The sequence below is a fragment of the Phodopus roborovskii genome, unplaced genomic scaffold, assembly GCF_943737965.1.
Source record: "Phodopus roborovskii unplaced genomic scaffold, PHOROB, whole genome shotgun sequence".
Lineage (NCBI taxonomy): Eukaryota > Metazoa > Chordata > Mammalia > Rodentia > Cricetidae > Phodopus > Phodopus roborovskii.
The window spans coordinates 16,979,107-16,999,422 of record NW_026126447.1 but is presented as its reverse complement, the minus strand read 5'-3'; the positions used below and the strand labels follow the sequence as shown (position 1 = coordinate 16,999,422).

Genomic DNA, 20,316 nt, shown 5'->3' with positions numbered 1-20,316 from the left:
TCTCTATCTTTTTTGATGTGTTTGTATTCCTCTTATAGTAAACTAGAGTGTTCCAGAATCTGCAGCCAGCAGACTCACATACTTTTTGAGCATAGTATCTTTCTTTAAATTCAATGTCTCTGATTTTGCTTGCGCACGCGTGTGCATGAGTGTGTGTGTGTGTGTGTGTGTGTGTGTGTGTGTGTGTGTGTACTTCATTGAGACTGATGTAGGATACCATCTCTGAGTCTTCCATCTAAGAGCAAGTGAAGAAAAACTTGCCTGAACATTCTCTCCTTACTCCAGGTCTATTATCGAGAGTTCTGGTGTGTGGGGCAGTTGTGATTTTGATAACTGAACCTGCTCCTCTCAACAGCGGCTCACATCAGTGCCAGGACAGCAAGGGTCTACTGCTCTGCAGGCTTCTTCCTCCCCATCCCCCTCATTAAGACCCCAGTGTCACACCCTTTGCTGAGTGTGGAGGTCTCTCACTTGTGACTTTCTCATATGGGGAAGATGCATGTCACTTTCAGTGGCCACTTGCAGTTCCCTTGTTCTGTTAGGCAACTGGACAATCACCCTTCAGTTGCACAAGTACATAGGGATGAAGACAGAGACCTTCTCCTCTGCCTTCCCCTGGTGTTTGAAACCACATGGCCTGAAGAGGTTACTGGTGGCTGTGACAGACACGGACTGGTGCTTTACTTTCATAGTTTCATTCAATACACAGGTGTCTAGAGTTTCCATTTATAGATGAGAGGGTCATGGGATGTAGGAACTGTGGAACTTCTCTAACATCGTACAAATAACAAGTACTGAAGATGCAAGCACAAGTCTCAGCAGTTAAGAACTCTGGTCTTGGAAAGGACCTGAGTCTGTTGCTATCACCCACATAGTGGCTCACAACAAGTTCTAGGGGATCCCAGTGCTATCTTCTGTCCTCCATGGGCTCCTATGTGAACAACAAACACACACACACACACACACACACACACACACACACACACACCACGTAGTTCTTCCTGATACCAAACAGATGCTTCATTCCAAATCTTTTGTGCACATTGGAGTGTTCAGAAAGCTCCAGATTGTCAGTTTCTAGTTTCCTCCTTGGGGTAATTAAGTGAACCCCTGAGGTAGTTGCTGGTGGTCAGCAGGTGATTCTAACAGGAAGCTGGTGGTCACAGCTGCCATCCTTTGGGCTGCAGTGTCATTACATGCTGTGGCATTAACCATGCACATTATAACCATGTCACTCTCCTTTTTATTTTTCCTCTCCTCTAAAAGTCAGAGAGTGTGTGGTTGCCTGTGCATATCAGAGTTGGCATTCCTAACCAGGCCCCAAGGGCTGCATTCATGGCCATGTTTGTACTGGAGGTGGATCAATTCATACTGACACCCCTGACAACCTCCGTTCTGGACTGTGAGGAAGATGAGACCCCCAAACCCTTGTTGATGTTCAATATCACTAAAGCCCCGCTCCAAGGCTATATGACCCACCTGCTAGATCATACCAGACCCATCTCTTCGTTTACCTGGAAGGATCTAAGTGACATGCAAGTTGCCTACCAGCCACCAAACAGCAGCTATCCTGAGCGGAGAAATTACAAGGTAAGAAGAAAGGAGGAGTAGAGTCCAGCCTGGTGGACTTCAAATAAGTATTTGAAAGCCTGCTTCCATTGACCCTTGGGCCTGCTAGTATACTCCATTTCTCAAAGGAGACTTGATTTCTGCAAGTCATAGTGCAGTGCAGTTCAGGACTGCCTGAAGAGACACTGGTCAGACAGATTGAAGAAAGGTATTTTATTGTGGTGATGAGCACCTTTGGTTCCAACCCATGGTTGCCATGTTGAAATCCAGGTGGAATACATGTGCTGTAGTCCTCAGTTGTCCAGAGATATGAGAAATTCTGCAATGGTCTTATAGTCCTGGGGGCCGTGGAAAAGGCAGAGACAAGAAATTGCTCCTAGCCAAGCTCCAGGTTCAGTAAAACTTCCTATCCCAGGGGAGTAAGGTAGACAGAGTAGGACACAAAACCTCTTCCTCTGGTCTCTGAGCACACCCAGGCTGTACCCATGAAGTGTACATGTTCTATATATATACTGTATTCTTACATACACACACACACATAATAATAATAATAATAATAATAATAATAATAATAATAGTAATATAAATAACACTAAAGTATTTGTTTCAAAATAGCTAGTAGGGAGGATTTATATGTTCCCTACATTGGGAAATGGTACATACAAGAGTTGATAATATATGCCAACTACTCTGGTCCACTTAGGGTACAGAGTGTAGATATGCATGTCTGTGTGTATACCATACAAATATGTACAATTGTGATCAATTAAAGGATTAAAAACACAAACCAAAAATAATACCTAGGAAAGAAATGAGTGATCAAATAAATATGTTACTTCTTATAATAAAATAACACCCTTTTTACACGAATGTTTTAGTTCAAAATAGCTCCACACTGGAAATAGTGAGATTATATTTAAGTGAAATTTCTAGAAAGGGCAACTGTATATAGACATAAAATAGATACTGGCCTTGGTCGGCTGAGTGGTAAGAAAGGGGATCAGCACCAGGCATGGGGACCTTTGGTGTAATGGAAAAACAGTTCACTCAGAGATGATTGTACAACTTGGAAAATTTTTGTGCTCTTAAAAGCAGTGATTTATATGTTATGATTTTTTTTCTCAATTGGTTGTAAAATTAATTTTAAAAATAGAATTAAATGTAAAACAAGAGAGAACAGCAACACCAAATCTGGATCCATTGTGTGTGTGTGTGTGTGTGTGTGTGTGTGTGTGTGTGTGTGTGTAGCCCAAAACTAATAGGACTTTAAGCCTGAATTTGTCTGTATGTGGCTCATGTGAACTCATTTGTGTCCAGGTGGAGCTGGAGGTGTATGACTTCTTCTTTGAGAGGAGCGCCCCCATGACAGTCCACATCTCCATCAGAACAGCAGACACGAATGCACCCAGAGTGTCCTGGAATACAGGTGTGGGTGTAGTCCTGAGGGAAATACAAGGAAGTGGGTGGGTCAAGAAAAATACTTTTATTACACTTCATCCATGAGGTAATGGAATCCCAGGCAGACCAAGGGCAGCAGATAGTTACCTGTGTCCTGCTTTTTCCTAGTAGATAGTGAGAAACTAAAATCCAGCATCCTTAAGTCCTTAAGTCCTCTGGCTACCTTCCTTCTTTAGGAGATACACCATGAAAGTGGTCCCCTTTCAGCTGAACAGAGTAAGAAAGTGGCTGCTTGCGATACTACTGAGTGAGGGTAGGACTGAGAAAGAAGAGGTCTCTGGCTCAGAGTTAGCAGAGGAGTGGGAGCCAAGTGCAGCCTGGGACCTGTTGTCCTAGTTTTTGTTGGGTTGCATGGAAACCAAAATAAGTAAATAAGAACTTAAGCAGCTTAAAAAAAAAAAAAGCTTTATACTGCCACTCAATTTCAAGTAGACTGGGAATGTGATTTATATATTTAGATCAGATGCAAATGAGGAATGCAAATGGCTTTTCCTTCCTCACTAATACCATCAATGACATTCAAAACATACCTTGGAGCAGTGCTGTCGGTCATGTTAAGAGGGATGTATCCATGTCTGATTTCAGTTCTAAGCTTAGGCTTATCATTCTGTCTGTTCTAGGGAATTATGAGAGAAATGAAGGGCTCATCAACCAAAGTCAAGTAGCAATGCTACTTTTGTGTAGATTACTGTGTTTTAGTGAGATGGAATCATCTGTCTGTGCGATAGATACCTGATGCTCAGATGCATCAAGGAAGCTTCAGGTTTGGGTCTGGCTGCTGTGGACAGTACAATCCTTTTCAAAATGACTTTTTACTTGTTATGAACTTTGTATCTGCTATTATTGAAAAGCTAGAGAATGTATTAAATAGAAGGATAACTCTTCATCTTCTCATTATATATATATGTATATGTATATGTATATGTATATATATTATAGTATAATTGCTGTTAGCATTTTGATGTGTCAGTTGACTTTTAGTCTTCTTGGATGTTCCTCTGATGTATCCCATGATGCCGTGCATGTGCTGTGCTGTGTGTGCACATGCCACTTCAAAACCCCTGTATCCATCCTCAGCACCACCCCAAGAAAAGGAAGCTTTTGGAGCTCATTGGCATATGCTTGTCTTCCTCTTATCCACATCCTCCCTCTCTCGCTGGCTCTTTCCCTCCTTTTTTATTCCCCCCTCCTCTCTTCCTCCCTTCTCTCTCTCTTCTCACTTCTTCCTTTCTGTTTTGTTTTTTCTTATACTCATAGTTGTTTTAGCCCAATTTCCCCAGGAAACAGATTTTGAGGCAGATCCCGTATCAACCCTACCCTGAAAAGGAAGAGAGGGAGTGGGAGGTGGGGTTGGGGGGCATTAGTCTTCTCTCTCTGTAACAAATACCCAAGACAACCAACTTATAAAGAGGACAGGGTTAGCACAGATCTAGAAATTCAGTCCATGATTAGTTGGCCCCATGCTCTGTGGCTGTGATGAGGTAGTAGCACATCATGGTAAAAATGTGTAGGGAAGCAAAGCTGCTTACTTCATGGCCAGGAAGCAGCAAGACAGAGGGTGAGGAAGGGCCTGAGTTCCACAGTCACTTTTAAGGGCATGCTCACAGTGACTTAAGATCTACCCCTTTGTCAGACCTCCTAAAAGCACTATCATCTCTCTTTTTACTGTACCCTGCAGACCAAGCCTGTAAGATGTAGGCGTTTTGGTGATGTTTCACATTCCAAGCTATAGTAGATGACATGGTTGAGCTGGCCACAACTTTTTAGTAAGATATATGGATTACTCTGTTCTGGTGTCCCCATGAAGCAGACACAACCAGTGTACCTGAGAAGAGTCTGAGCAAAGGGTGAGCTATCTATCACCCCCATTTCTACTGAGAAATAAGAATGCCTGGTGGCCATGAGGAGCTTCATCCAGAGTCTGTGTTTTTCTCATTACCAGTGATCAAAACTACAAACTTCCTCTGACATACTGAGCCTAAGCAAAGGTTTTATTTCAATCCTTTAGTTGTATAAATCCATCTCTAATTAGAGTTTACACTAATGTGTGTTTTATTTCACAAAGTGCCAAGCACTCCACATCTAACATCCAGGTACATCTAACATGCCAGATACAGTGGCTCTATATAAGCATATTGAAGTACTATGTATTCCCTATCCCATGGGATATGTATGTTCTTTTGAGTCATAGGTAAATCCCTTTCTAACTCTTGTCCTTTTAAACCATATAGGTATGAGTTCTGACAAGTTCCCTGTGGACTCATTGAAACTAGGGACCTCTATGAGCTTAACTTCTGCTTTCCCCTTCAACATTTAGATTCTGGTATCATTGTGGCTCATAGGAAATCAGTTGTCAGGTTGAAATCAGAGCAAAGTTTACTAGAACACAAGCTGTTCTTGAAAAGCATTTGAAGATACAGCTTTGAGATAGATTTATGAATGAGAACTCATTACCCTTAAGTGGATATGTTGTAGGTCATGTTTCTGTGTTTCCTTGTAGGTCTGAATCTCCTGGAGGGACAGTCTCGGGCCATCACTTGGGAACAATTTCAGATTGTCGACAATGATGACATTGGTGCTGTGCAGTTGGTCACCATTGGTGGCCTGCAGCATGGACGGCTTACAGTAAGAGGTCAATGATTTATCTGTTCAACCCAAAACTGGATCCAGGGTCTATTTTTGTCCAAAGGAAATCACATCATGGGGCTAGGGAAACAACTCATTGATAACACATGTTCCAAGCAAGTGTGAACACCCGGGTTCAATCCTCAGAGTTTCATAAAAGTCCTGTGTGGTGGTGGATGCTTTTAGTCCAGCCCTGGGGCTTCCTAGTCAACTAGCCTAGCCAAATCCATGAGTTCCAGATCTCAGTGACAGATCCCTCTCAAAAGTGGAAGGGGCTAGAGAGATGGCTCAGGGGGTAAGAGCACTGGCTGGTTGAGGAGGACCCAGGTTTGATTCCCAGCATTCAACAGTGGCTCACAGCTGCCTGTGACTCCTGTTCCAAGGAATCTGATGTTCTCTTCTGACCTCCACAGGGACCAGACACACACAAAAAATAAATAAAGATAGCTGGGCAGTGGTGGCACACACCTGTAATTCCAGGACTTGGGAGGCAGAGGCAGGCAGATCTCTGAGTTTGAGGCGAGTCTGGTCTATAGAGCAAGTTCCAGGACAGGGTCCAAAGCCACAGAGAAACTCTGTCTCAAAAAACCAAAGCAAACAAACAAATAAACAAATAAATAGAAAACTTAAAACAACAGCTATAAAAACAAGATGGAAGCAGTTAGACAGGTGACTCAGTTAGTTACAATCACTGGCTGTTTTTCCAGAAGGCCAAAGTTTAACTATGGACATCCACCTGGCAGCTCAAAGTCATCTTTAACTGCAATTCCAGGGGCTTCTGACTCCCTCTTTTGTCTTCCACAAGCACCAGGGATGCATGTGATACATAGACATATATGCAAGCAAAACATGTGTATATATAACACTTAACATTTTTTCCTTAAAACAATGAGGCATAGGGCCCCTATGGAATGAGAGTTGAGATTGACCTCTGGCATGTGCAGCATCTCTCCTTCCACTCATATACATGTAGATGCTCACCCACATGAACACACACACACATATACACACACATGTGTAGGCACACACATATTTAACAGGGTATGTGTATCAATTATTGGATGTCTTCCAAATTGAAACCATTATAGTCAATTGACTATGATGACTTTGTAAGATGCTCACATCCTTGATGAACTATGTCTTCTACTTGGTCATTACCCAGACTTCAGCTTTAATTTATGTGTGTTTCCAGCTGGAGGACAAAATATTTCTCTGTTTCAAAGAAATACATTGTAAAACAGAAAGAAAAAAAAACCCAACTTCTGAAAATGCTTCAACAATAATGATGCTATTATATTGTTATTAGTTACCACACTTTAAATTTTGAAAGACATGAATTTGTAATGATAAGGATGATAGGTAAGAAGGTAAAAGCCCTTATAAAAGCAGTGTTCATGTGATGGTCAAAGTCTGTTCCTTATAATGTGCTAAGAGGATTTAATCCAATTATCCTCTTAGTAGCTTAATTATAAAGAAAAGGGAGAACTTTCATTTATCATTGTTTGTAATTGGGGGATTCAGGATTAAAAAGAAACAGAGTACAGTAAATTCTACCGGATTCCAGGACAGTGGGTGACAGTTGAAACCTGAGTGCGGCCGTCAGGACCAGGGGTCCGTCACAAACCATGCTGTTGCAAAATATCACAACCAGTGCTATTTTCTTTGTGTCTGTCAACCAGGAAGAGCTAGAAAGAACAAAACAGAAGTCAGAACATATAAGCTTGCAGCCCTTAACAAGTTTTTCAGAGGCCCCGTGCAATGACTTGCCTTTCTGTTGCAATAGTCTGTGCAGGAAATGAAACTATGTTTATTAATGCTACAAAAGTGGAAATTGGGGTGGTAACCCATAATACAGTGGCGTTCTGGAATCAGAGAGGAGAAAAACTCATACTAACATTTGTCAACCATTCTATATGCTTTTGTTTGTTTTCCTCACCTTACTTCTATGAAGTAAGATACTATTATTGATCCTATTTTACAGACAACCTGCAATTTTGAAAACTCATCTCACTTAAGGCTATACACCTAGGCAGTAACTAATGTGGATTTATACCTCTGCTTGAATCAGGCTCTGGCCCTGGTTCTCAAACTTCAGCATGTACCCACCCTTGGGGTGGGCTTAGTCAGACATAGGTTGTTGAGTCCCATCTCCAGAATTTCTGATTAAGTAGGCTCAGAGCAGAGACCAAGAAATTGCATTTTTAATAATTTCCCATTTGGTGCTGATGCTGCTGGTTGGAAAGATTGCTTCCCTAGGCGCTGCTGCCATGCTATGACAATGACCTGAGAGTTAATCAATATTTATCAGAGGCTTGCTATTGTTTGAGTTCTCTCATGTTGCCATGGGATATCTGCATCCATATTTATTTATATCTAGTTATGTTTGTCAGAATCAGTCAAAGAAATGAAAACAATAGAATGCACACAAACATATAAGGAGAGACTTACTATGGGGAATGTGTGTGTGTGTGTGTGTGTGTGTGTGTGTGTGTGTGTGTGTGTGTGTAGACTGAGAAACCTCATGATGTGTTTGTGGAGAGAACTGTATGTCAAGAAAAGCCAGTCGAATAAAGCAGTCCTAAACCAAGGCTTGAGAACTAGGGTAATGATGAAATAATTCTCAGTTCAGCCCAAGGTCAAAACCCTGGAAAACAAGGTGGGTGACTGTCAGAGAGGTGTGAGTCTAAGTTTCAAATGCCCACAAAATCTGGGGGGGTGGTGGAGAGAAGATGATACAGAGAGAGAGATTGGGGGGGGATGAGAGATGATAGAATGCCCATCCTTCCTTTCCATTTTTGTCTTAGGTCCATAACTGCCTGGTATCTCTTAGTTGACTCCAAAAATTAATTCTAATATTATTTTTCCTGTTTCACAGTCTCAAATACTGGTCTTAAGTCCACACAGGTAGTAAGTGGGAGAGCTAGTGTTCAACACTAGACATGGCATCCTGACACTCACTAAACTTCACAGTTTAAAGACTGTCCTTGACTTACACCTTTTGTTTTGTTTACATTTTGAGGTGTCATAGGGACTACTCTATATGTGTTTGTGATAGTGTATGGGGCATAAGCTCATGGTGAGTTTAAGAGCATCTGCATCACCTTTGCTTTCCATAGCCCACTGCCTGGTAGTGATTCCTTCCTCAGCTGCTGCCTTCCTTGATCACTCAGTATCACATCTGCTCTCTTCATCAGAGGGAAAAGGATTTCTCTTCACTGTGGCTGATCTACAGGCTGGAGTTGTTCGCTATCATCATGATGACAGTGACTCTACCAAAGACTTTGTGGCTTTCAGGATATTTGATGGCCAACACAGCAGCCATCACAAGTTTCCGATCAACATCTTGCCCAAAGATGATAGCCCCCCATTTCTCATAACTAATGTTGTTATTGAACTAGAAGAGGGGCAGACCATCTTGATCCAAGGGTCCATGCTGAGAGCTTCAGATATGGACTCCAGTGATGACTACATCTTCTTTAATGTCACAAAGTTCCCACAGGCTGGGGAGATCATGAAGAAGCCAGGGCCAGGACTGATAGGTAAGTTCTAGACTGGTAATATAGTTTGAATGGAATTGAATCTTTCTTAAAGAACTTTGTATTGTGGTCAAATTTGTGTAAGATTAGATAGGCATCACATTTATGAGGCAAAATAGTATTTTCCCATCTTATACAGTAGAACTTAAGATTTACATTGTCAACCTACTACCGAAAGTTGTACATCTAGAGAGTTCTGTCACTAAACCTCGAGATAACCATCACAATATAAAAGTTAAGTCAGCCAAAAAAATTATAGAATAAATAAGTGTGATGGGAGATATTTGCTTTATTCTCCATGTTACTCAAATAGTTTCATTAATATCTTCGCTTACATTTCGGTATCAGGAGTTTGACAATATGGATCAAATAAGAGGCTTTTTAAAACTCCACATTGAAATAGGGCAATTTTAATCCATTGCTCCATATTTTGTTAAACGTATTTAATGCAAATTCTTGGCTATAAACAACACACTATCAGAGAAGATGTAGGGAGGTGAATTCAGCGTCACTAGGCCCCAACATCTGAAATTGTGTGGTATTTTGTGGCACCATTAGGGTATCCTGTCCCTGGCTTCCTTCAGAGAGACCTGTTCAATGGAGTCATTTACTATCGTCACTTCGGTGGAGAAATCTTTGAAGATTCTTTTGAATTTGTCCTATGGGACAGCCATGAACCTCCAAATTTTTCCGTGCCACAGGTGAGAGACCATTTCAGAACATCTTCACAAAGTTGTACATGCTCTAAGAGGTGTTATAAAAAGTACATGACAACTGGTTTCGAGATTCAGTGTCTGCAAAGCAATGGATCAGGCAAAAATAAGCATGCCTGCCCCCTGCCCAAGTACTATGCCCACACTTTTCTAAAGCACTTTGCAAGGTTTTATGTAGCAACTGTTTCTAAGGTTGCTTAACCATAGCACATATATAGACAACCTCACAAATTTGCTCACTTCTTAACACCCAAGAAAACATGCTTTAAAGATAGTGTTTAAATTAGAGTTGAGGGGGAGACTTCCTGAGTTTTCCTCCAGTTCTTGACATTAGCTAATCAACCTCCATTCCTCTTTATTTATTTTTCAAGCAAGTGGTAGAAACTCCAGAACAAAGCTAGTGCGGGAATAGTGACATGTTACCTGGAAAACACTGAGAAAACACCTGGTAAATACTCAAAAAACAAATGGCTTGCATTTGTTGTTTTTAGGATCTCAGCTCTGACTAGCTTTAGAGGATATAATTTAAGTCTACATTAAGCAGAAATAAGATGAAGCAAACATTATCACATAGAAATCATAAAAGATGGGATTAGTGTAGTGTAGGACCCTGCATGGACCCCCGGGGCACCTTGAGCAAGCCTAAAGCTATTGCCTGGAACATCTTGCCCCAGAGTTATTACTGATACTCTGCCTGATTTGCTAACACACATTTGCTGGGGAGGAACTAAGCCTGAGAACTTGCACGATTGACCCTTGGTTGTGTTCCACTGTGCTGTGAGTCAGTATATAAGCCTGCAGCTTCCCCTCAATAAAGGGCAATTGGCATTCCAGTATTCCTGTTGCATGAATAACCCACTGCCTTGTCTTTTATTTAAATCTTTAGGCCTTTGCCCAATCAGTAGAAAAGATTGTAGTGCGGGCGCTACAAGTGTAGCTCACGGACAACTGTAAAAGTGTGAGGAGTACAAGTTAAACTTCAAAAGGAGCCATTGAAATTAAGTGATTATGGACTTCATACACTATTGTTGCTGGTCATTTTGTACCTGCTACCTTCAAAGAATGTGGATGCAAGCAAATCTCAAGCCTATTCAAGAAACAATACTTACAGCTTGTGTCCTATTGCCATAATGGATTCCTAGAATGCCACAGCCACTGATAATAGTCAGGGTGCAAGAGGCCACATTGCACATCTGTTTGCTGACATGGCCATATTGAAGGGGGTATCTGAAAGAGGAGTGTCACAGGGCTCGAAACTGCAAGAGCTCGGTGATGTCTTTTAGGATGGGTTGTCAGGGAAGTTTAAAAAGAACTCAGTTCATCTGTGTTCTTACTAACAACTCAGCTCCTTTTAATCACCCCTCATTTCATTGATGCAGTATACCTGTTGTTTCTGGGCTGAACCTTTGCAAAAGATTGTTCTTGATTGACTAGCTCAGAATGGTAACTCTCAGCAGGATATATTTCTAAGTGTTCTGTGCATCTGTTCAAGTAGAACATCATCCCATGTTTAGAAGGCTCTATGTCTACTCAGACATTGAGATTTCAGGGCATCTTTCTTTCTTTCTTCCTTTCTTTCTTTTCCTTGTAAAGCATTTTAGAAATAATGTTCTTCATACACAAGAAGAGAAATATAGGTTATAATATAGACCAACAGAGTGAAACAATTATTTCTAAATTTGGGCAAGTAAATCAGTCTAAATTATATAGACCTGTTTATAAATTCATTCCGTATAATTGACAGGTTCTTGTATTATGACTTGCTTTTCATTTATTTACTTACTTACTTACTTATTTATTTGTGTGTGATGCATACATAAATATGTGTATGTATGTTTGGGTGCTTGCGGAGACCAGAAGAGGACATCGTGTCTCCTAGACCCAGAGATATAGACAGTTGTTTGCTGTTTGCAGATGCTGGGAATGGAGCCTAGGTCTTCCATAAGAGCCTGAAGTGCTCTTAACCAGTGAACTATCATCCAGCCCCAGAATGTTTTTATTGGTTTGTTTTGAAGAAAGCCACAATAACACATTTCCCTGCTTCTATGTTCTTATGTTTGCAGGCTAGGGAAGAGAGACAGAGTGAAAAGGCTACAAAATTTCCCTGTCTTTATGTAGCATGTTGTTTGGGTGTTCTTTTGTTTTACTTTTTTTGGCTCTTAATCACAGCTATCCCCTCTGTGTATACATAGGTTTCCATCTAACGATTCAACAATCTTATGATAGATAATATTTTTTTATTTGCCTCTGTTCCTCACATACTATTTCACTTGTTTTTCCCTAAGCCATATGGACCACTACTATTTACAACACATTTGCATTATATTAAACATTGTAAGTAATGTGAATATAATTTGAAGGACACAAAGGGATACATGTAGGTGCTATGAAAATATGCCAGCATTTTATATAAGGGACTGGGATATTTACAAATCCACAGAACTCTGGAGCCTATACGCTGTAGACACTTTTTCTAGCTCAGATTGTGTGTTTACCCCACCTCTACCCAGCATTTCTTCTTGTCTCTGTCATGAGCATTTTAAAGCCATCTTGTTTAACAATTGCTTAGTGTATTTTCCTAAAACTTACACAAAACTACCGTATTTATTGAGTGGCCAACTCTAACAATGGAAGTAATTCTTGGTACTGAGAAATAGCACTGGGTATTCTTAAACAAAGAAAAATAAAAAGCAAGCTAGAATCAGAGCTCAGGGTGCATGAAGGATCAATAATCCAGGCCACAAGAAAGTCAGATGTCACCTGGCAAAGTGTAACTTCAGAACTTGAATCCGAGGGTCAGGGTCTGACCCAGTGATATTGCATGCTGACATTTCACCTGTTCTTCTGAGTCCTTCTAAGTCTGTCTGTGTGTGTTTAGGGCCACAGGACACTGGAGGACTTGAGGGAAGCTGGAGTCCAGAGGCTGGTAACTGGTGTGAAAATGGGTTCCCACTCTGCCCGGGAGTGGGCTCTTAATAATATCTCTGTTATAAACAGATTCCAGCACAATGAGAATGCTTTTATTTCTCTGTGGAGTTTGTTAAAATGGAATTTCTCTTGCCCACAGACACACACACTAATTGTTTGAGCATGCATAAATATGTAAAGACACATCAACTTAGGCGATCATAAAGCATGTTGAAAAATGCGCCCACCAAGAATTACTACAGGGGATAAAAAGCATGCTCTTCCATTCTTCTTTCATAAAGAACACATTGGAGAATAAATTAGCATGGAAAATGGTCTCTTTGAAGGCACAATAACTATTGTTTCCTTATTAAATCCGGTTTTTCAATTAAGGAGAGCCTCGCCGATCCACACTATTGCTGTGAGAGCCCATAGAGAATTTCTGAACTTTGTAGATTAGAAAAATACTATAAGTGGAGAAAAAATCATGACACAGATTTAGGTGACTAGAATTATGATTGTCTTTATATTCTTTTATTTTGATAACTGGATTCAGTTTTTAATCACTCTAAGAAAATAACTGAATAATTTATAGACAACAGAAACATTTCTTACTGTTGGAAGACTGGGAAAATCCAGGATCAATGTAGCAGAAGATTCTTTTTCTGGTGAGGGTGATTCTTTGTTTCCAAGGTGGTACCTTGTTGTCTTGTACTTGCTCCAAGAGGACAAACTCTAGGCTCTGACAAGGCAGAACAGGATGGAAGGACAAGCGTTTCCCTTCACATGCTTTTATAGGGACCCAATCCACTCATGTGAGCAGAACCATCCTCATCATCATCTCTACTTTCACATTGCTGGTAAAGTTCCAAGATGAGTCTTGAAGGGGAACAAAGCACTCAATAGAACTGCAAGGAGAAAGCCAAGTTCAGAAACAGTTACAACAGAGAAACTGGAAGATGAATCTAAAAGATAACTGTAAGAGTGAAAATAATCGGATTCCTAGGCGCAACAAAACAAAAGAGCAAAGAAACAGTATGATAGGAATCCAAGGGAGGGGAAGGTGGTCCACCATGTGTTACAAGAATGTTGGGTTTATGTTGAAAAACAATAAAAAATAAAGTTGAAAAGTGTAGTGTGTGTGAATTGTGAGAGATCTTGAATGTCATGCTAAGGAGTTTAAATAATGCTGTCTGGGTGGTTGTTTTAAGGTTTGGGAGGAAGTGAATGAGCTAATTTGACTTATGCTTTTTAAAGTTAGTGCAAGTTAATGAAAAGTATAGAATAGCAAGTGGAGTTAGGGATGTTGCAACCATGTAAGGAAGAAATTATAAGAGTGATACAGAAAATTTTCAAGTAGAAATTTGGCAATAGGTCAGATAGGGGTGAGGAAAGAGAAACCAAGAGTGAGAGCAAAGTGTCTAGGATTAATGATGGAGGGAGCAAAGACACACAGGTTATTACTAGAAAGGAGGTTTAAAAAAATAAAATAGAGATTGGTGTTTTATATGCCCATTTCCTAACACTCCTAGCTATATTAACTAAAATTGTGGTGTGTGTGTGTGTGTGTGTGTGTGTGTGTGTGTGTGTGTGTATGCATGCACGCACATCCGCCTGGTCACACACATACATGTGCATATGAGATAGTCTCTCTCTTTATTCCTGGCTATGTAGACCATACTAGTCTTGAATTCACAGAGATCCTCCACATTTGCCTCTGGGGTGTTGGGATTAAAGATGTGTGTCACCATATCTAGCACAATGATTATATTTTTAAAACATAACATCAGATGAGTGAATCTTTAATAGTTTCTAAATCACTTGACAGAAGTATATTCTCAGCTGCAGTTTGGAGAAGTTGTCTTAACTATTTCTAGGTAATTCTGTTTGGTGTCTTCTTGTATTTCGATTTAATAGAGCAGTGTGTTTTCATTCCAGATGGTGATGATCCACATCACTCCAGTAGATGACCAGCTTCCAAAAGAGGCTCCTGGTATTTCCCGGCATTTGGTTGTCAAGGAAACAGAGGTGGCCTACATCACTAAAAAGCATCTACATTTCCTGGATACAGAATCACATGATGGGGAGCTCATCTACACAATAACACGCCCTCCATGTTTCTCCTTCAGCCACAGGTGTCTTTCTTTGTAAAGCTATTATATGTTCTACTGGTTCCTAGAGTGTCACTGTGTGACAGTGTGAGTTACTTGCTTCATTGGTCAGAGTTGAATTTTACACCACATTCAGCATTCATTTTTATCACAAATTTGTTCTTACCTTTACTGAGTGACAGCTAGTAAGTGATGTGCAGCTTATAGTTTTCAGCAGAGTGAGGCTTAAACAGAATGGTTGAAATCCCATGTTTCTCAAGTAAATCCTTATTTTTCTTCTTAATGATGTTTATTTAAGTCTGTAAAGTGTTGTTTTTTTGATATAGAAGACTACTCGGTGTTCATATTTTATATTTGCAGTTCAAAACAGCTTCATAAATATCCCTGAGGGTAGTGTCATATACATGACAGTGAGAAAATTCTTGGGATGAGATAAATGATTCCCTTTCACCATGACACAACATAAAAATCTTTGTTCAATCATGCTGAGGGTAGCATATATGATGCTACAAGCCCCCAACATAATGAGTTTCCTGGTGTAATTAATACAACCCCTGGCACACAATGGCATAATTACACCAAAATTCAACTCAAAGTACATGTCATTTCTTCTAAGAAGATGGGTTCTGGAGATAGGCTGCCAGTATCAGTTTAAGGGCCCAGGGAAGGACCTGTCATGATCCTTGGTCATATAGATTGCACAGAAATCATTTGGACTATTAGCCATCTCTGGTCCAGGTTGTGGGAGCTTGATATGGCTTGGCCCTTCAGATAACACAGATCACAAGGCCATTAATCATCTCCAATTCCCAGCCTTCTGGATGGACAAACAGGTTATAACCTTTTTCTTTGAGGGGGCAATGCTAAATGCTTAGCATTCCTGGTTTCCTTGGTGACCTGTGGATGCAAGGACCTTTGTGCTCCCAACACAAAGGGTGGGTGATTTGATTTACTTTTTCTTAGCTGGAAAATAAGTTGATATGGTCTATATTTCTCTTAGACACTTGGATGCCGGGAAATTATTCTTGGTAGACAGCATACCAAAGCTAATCAAAAATCCTGCAGTCCGGGGGCTGAGATCATTTACCCAGGTATGAGAATGTGTAAAAATGTTGACCAACACAATACATAATGTACCTTCTGAGAGTGTGTGGCCTGCCCAGTGTTGGGTCTGAGACACTAGGCAGTCACTTCTGTTACAGTGCCTTATGTCTTTATCCTTGTACTTGAACACTTCTGGTAAATATGTGAAATCTGCTTGAAAGGCTTCCAGCAAACTGAATATAATTTCACACCCTGTTATAAATCCACATAGCATTTGGCATCATCATTTTGCCAATGGCAGGGCACTGATTTCTGGCCTGTGCCGGTGTTTTTATTCCACCAACTGTAGACCATTCATTCTTCTACTGTTTTAGCTTCTCATGGTTACCATAACAAAAACACATTTTGTAATTCAAAACAAAAGCCCACTTTCCTGTACTTTCCGAAGCTAGAGGTATTGAGATTATGACATTGGCTGTGCTCTTCTGAACCCTGCAGACAACTCTTTCTCCCTGCATGTATGCATCTAGTGCTTTGTTAGCAGCCTTTGACATTCCCTGGCTTGCAGATCCAAGTGTTGTCTTCTGTCAGTCACACTGCCCCCATCTGTCTCTTCCTGTTACAAAGAGACCAGTTTTATTGGATGGAGGACCTTTGCTACTCAAGCATTTCTACTTACGTACATCTTTAATGTCTCTAGTTCTAAATACATTCACCTTATAAGGTTTTAAGGGTTAGAACTTCAGTATGCCATTTTGTGGGATTGCAGCTCATCCCATAATACTTACCACTCTCCTAAATCCTTCCCTATCCCATTGCTCTCACTCTTGTGAACTCTCCTCTGATGACCCCATTGGGGGAGAAGGGATTGTGGTATATGAATGCTAGGCATCAGATGTCTGTGGTTTGGGGCTAATTATGTCTGATTTCTTAATAGTTAGAAGTTGTAAACGTGCTAAGTGCTACTGTTTTAATAACTTTACTAATAAGGAAATAGAGGCCTCGCATGCCTACACAGTACAGTGACTGCAGGGAGGGACTGGGGAAAGTCCAAGTCTGCCTTTTGCAGAATTGGTTGGACTCCATCATTTGACATGCTGCCTGACATCCTCAGTTTTAAGCAATGTGGTTTACAAAGTAGGAATCTTTCCATCCATGTGGTGCTTACTTGCTCCATATCAGATAATTTTGCAGTGGTCTGAGACCTAGGTTGCTAAAGGATTCCGATCTCTGCAAATCAACACATATGTTCGTCTCAATTTGCTTTCCAGCATGCTGTGAACCACATGAAAGTGGCCTACATGCCACCCATGCAAGACATAGGTCCCGCTCCTCGACATGTGCAGTTCACGGTGTCTGTCAGGAACCAGCATGGAGGCACCTTACACGGAATCTGCTTCAACATAACAATTCTGCCAGTGGACAATCAGGTCCCGGAGGTATGTGGTGTTCGACATGGAGGGCCAGAAGGAAGGAGAGACAGAAAAGAGTAATGTTTTAATTTCCCAGCTGCAGTATAGGGGGAAAAAAGCAGAGGTAGGAGTGGGTGGGAGCCTCTGCTTCCCATTGGGCTTCCTATCTGACAGGTGAGAATTTTCAAGTGTTGGATTTGGCATTGTTTTCAAAGCCTTATCAACATTTCTTTCATTCTGCTGCTCTCCCTGTGTTGATCAGGGGAAGAAGATTAAATGATGGGTCTCTTAGCAACCAGAAGAACCTATTTGCTCTCACCACAGGCCAGCTATGCTGCTGTGTGATCCAAAGAAGCTTTTTAATTTTCCAAAATGAATTAGGATGGACCCTTTCGTTTTACCCCATGCTACTGCTCAATGTTTATGGCAGTCTTAAGGGGCCTGAATTTTTCTTTAAAACCAAACTACAAAGGCATTGCTACCTGCTATTTCTTCTCTCTGAGGCTATTTTGCTTTAAGAGGTTTTTTTCCCTGGGCCCTCCCTCCCCCCAGACTACTCAACTTGATTAGTGTGACTATTATTGGGATCCTTGTTTTTCTGCTTAAAAGTGGAAAGACAAAGGAATATTATCCCCCATTTGTTATAGACCATAAGGCTTCAGACCCTCCCAGCTCCATCCCCAAGAAGAGGGTGACTTTCCCAGGCATCTACCTACTTGAATCTGTTCAGCCTGGTATTTTTGTTCCTGGTGTCTCATCATCACTGTGCCTGCCCCACCCAGGTCAGCGAACAGACTTCTTACTGGAAAGCCCAAGGAAAGGCACTTACTCAATATTCAGACCTTGCTCTATGGGTCTAAATAATATTTTAAGTTGTTAAGTTGCAAACTTTAAGGGCCAAAAGATTTCCTAACAAGGCTGACTTGGAATTTCTCTTAAAAATGTAGAGCCCTAACTGCACTGAGCCCACAGGCACCATGGCTGCAGGGCAGGATGCATTGTCCATTTTCAGAGTCCCTACCATCACACTACACTCATTTGTGTCAGCGGCCCAACCTCTCAAGCTGGCAAGCTTGCAATCTGTAGCTGAAAAAGTGTTGACAGCTCTTCAACTAGAAGGCATCTGCACTATCTCCATCTGGGACCCCTTCCCTGCTGAAGACCCGGCCTAATGCTTGTGGCGAAAATAAGTCAGGCCAGCTATGGAATGAACTTGATTTTTCAGTAAGACCACCCTTGTCCGAATATCAAATTTTGATCCTGAACCAAAGCTTCCCCTACGAAAACTTGTTGAAAAATCTTTTATGCAAAAAAGTCCAAGCTTGGAGAAGGATGATCTTTGCAGGAAATTATGAGGCAGATGGGAGAGTTCTCTTCATTTGAAAGAAGATGTAATAGTTAGGGGGACTTAGGGCTACAGTGAATATTGATTTCTCTGTTTAGCAAGGGACAAATGAAATAGTATTTCAAAGAACTGAGAGTATTAGAAATTGAAGTGGCACTTTTATGATATGAAATTGAGTTGAGTGACAGTCATTAGGGCATGCTGACACCATGAAACCCTGGAGCTTCCTAAGTGTTACTCAGAATCCTCAGGATGAACTTGCTCTAAAAGAAATATTTTGAAAGTCATTTTATGTAGTAAAGTGTATCTTGTGTAATGTTTCCTATTTGGGAGACTAAGTCGATCCACCAAGAAAATGGGACTAGTGTGCATAGCTCTTGGTGCATATCCCCTCTGGAGAAGGGCTTCATTTTTTATTTCTACTTATAGTGAAGATGTAGCTGTGACAAATCAGAGGGAAGCATATAGAGATAAGTGGATTATTTTGTGTTTTTCTTTGCTGGTAGTAGTTTACTAAGGAATGAAGGCAGCCACATCCTAGTCAGAGTCTTACTTCCGTTCCAGAGTACTGCCCCAGAGATGTGCAAGAGTGTCTCTGATGGTTGTGGGATGGACTTCCCTCACACTGTGCCCCATTGGGTAGCAGGGGAGGATGCACACTAGTGTGGAGACTGTGGCCTCATCTTGCTGAGAAAGAAGATTCTTTCTGCAAGGAGTGTCCTTGCATTGGAGGTGTGCTTGTCACAGACTTTCTCAGAGGGACCCTCAGAGCACACCATTTGAAGTCCAAACACTATTTGCTATCTTTTCCTTCTATGTAGTAATATTAATTTTGGAAGCTGATGTGCTAAATAAACTCTGTAGGGTTTTCTACTATAGTCTCAGAGCCTGGAGCACAGGTATGCATCTTACAAATGTAGTAAATACATTATAGACTACAGTTTTCCAGACTTGTTTAATCAGAACATGTCTTGCCCACTCTTAGTGTGCCAATAAAATACCCATGCTTATCTGTCTAACTTGCTTTATGCCTATGATTTAATTATTAAAACTGTCCTGTGGCTTTTAATATTTAAGTTTGAATACATCTATTTCTTATGGAATTATAACTCTCTTGTCTTCAGTTTCCCCGCCCTCTGTCTGTAAAACACACAATGGAGTTTCCATCAACCTCCCAAGTCTTTAAGAATTTTTGTAGTAGTAGTTCTCAACTTCTTAATGCTGTGGCCCTTTAATACTGTTCTTCATGTTGTGGTGACCTCATCCATAAAGTTATTTTCATTGCTATTTTATAACCATAATTTTGCTACTGTTATGAATCGTAATGCAATGTAATTACATTATGTAATGCAATCTTAATGTATGATATCTAATGTGTGACCCATATGGAAGGGTTATTTGACCCAAAGGGGTCATGACCCACACTTTGAGAATCACTGTTTTAGGGTTTCTAAAGAGGTGGATCCTTCGTTACATGGGGATTCGGCAAGGCTGTGTGGATTATGGTGGAGATTATTGTCTCAGTGCACATTGCAGTGGGCTCCCCTTTGCTGGTTCTAATGCAGATGCTCTGGAACACATGAAACATAGGGCTTT

The 20,316-nt window shown here is 40.8% G+C and overlaps 1 protein-coding gene across 1 annotated transcript in view; it reads left to right on the top strand.

Moving 5' to 3' along the window:
- Frem1 (FRAS1 related extracellular matrix 1) overlaps positions 1 to 20,316 on the top strand; it is a 143,388-nt gene that overhangs the window by 44,537 nt on the left and 78,535 nt on the right. Inside the window, exons 6-13 of the mRNA XM_051188116.1 lie at positions 1,267 to 1,590; positions 2,887 to 2,995; positions 5,528 to 5,659; positions 8,847 to 9,191; positions 9,747 to 9,889; positions 14,747 to 14,943; positions 15,920 to 16,010; positions 17,235 to 17,402. Of these exons, the coding sequence (XP_051044073.1) occupies positions 1,267 to 1,590; positions 2,887 to 2,995; positions 5,528 to 5,659; positions 8,847 to 9,191; positions 9,747 to 9,889; positions 14,747 to 14,943; positions 15,920 to 16,010; positions 17,235 to 17,402 (1,509 nt within the window). The remainder of the gene's footprint in view (positions 1 to 1,266; positions 1,591 to 2,886; positions 2,996 to 5,527; positions 5,660 to 8,846; positions 9,192 to 9,746; positions 9,890 to 14,746; positions 14,944 to 15,919; positions 16,011 to 17,234; positions 17,403 to 20,316) is intronic.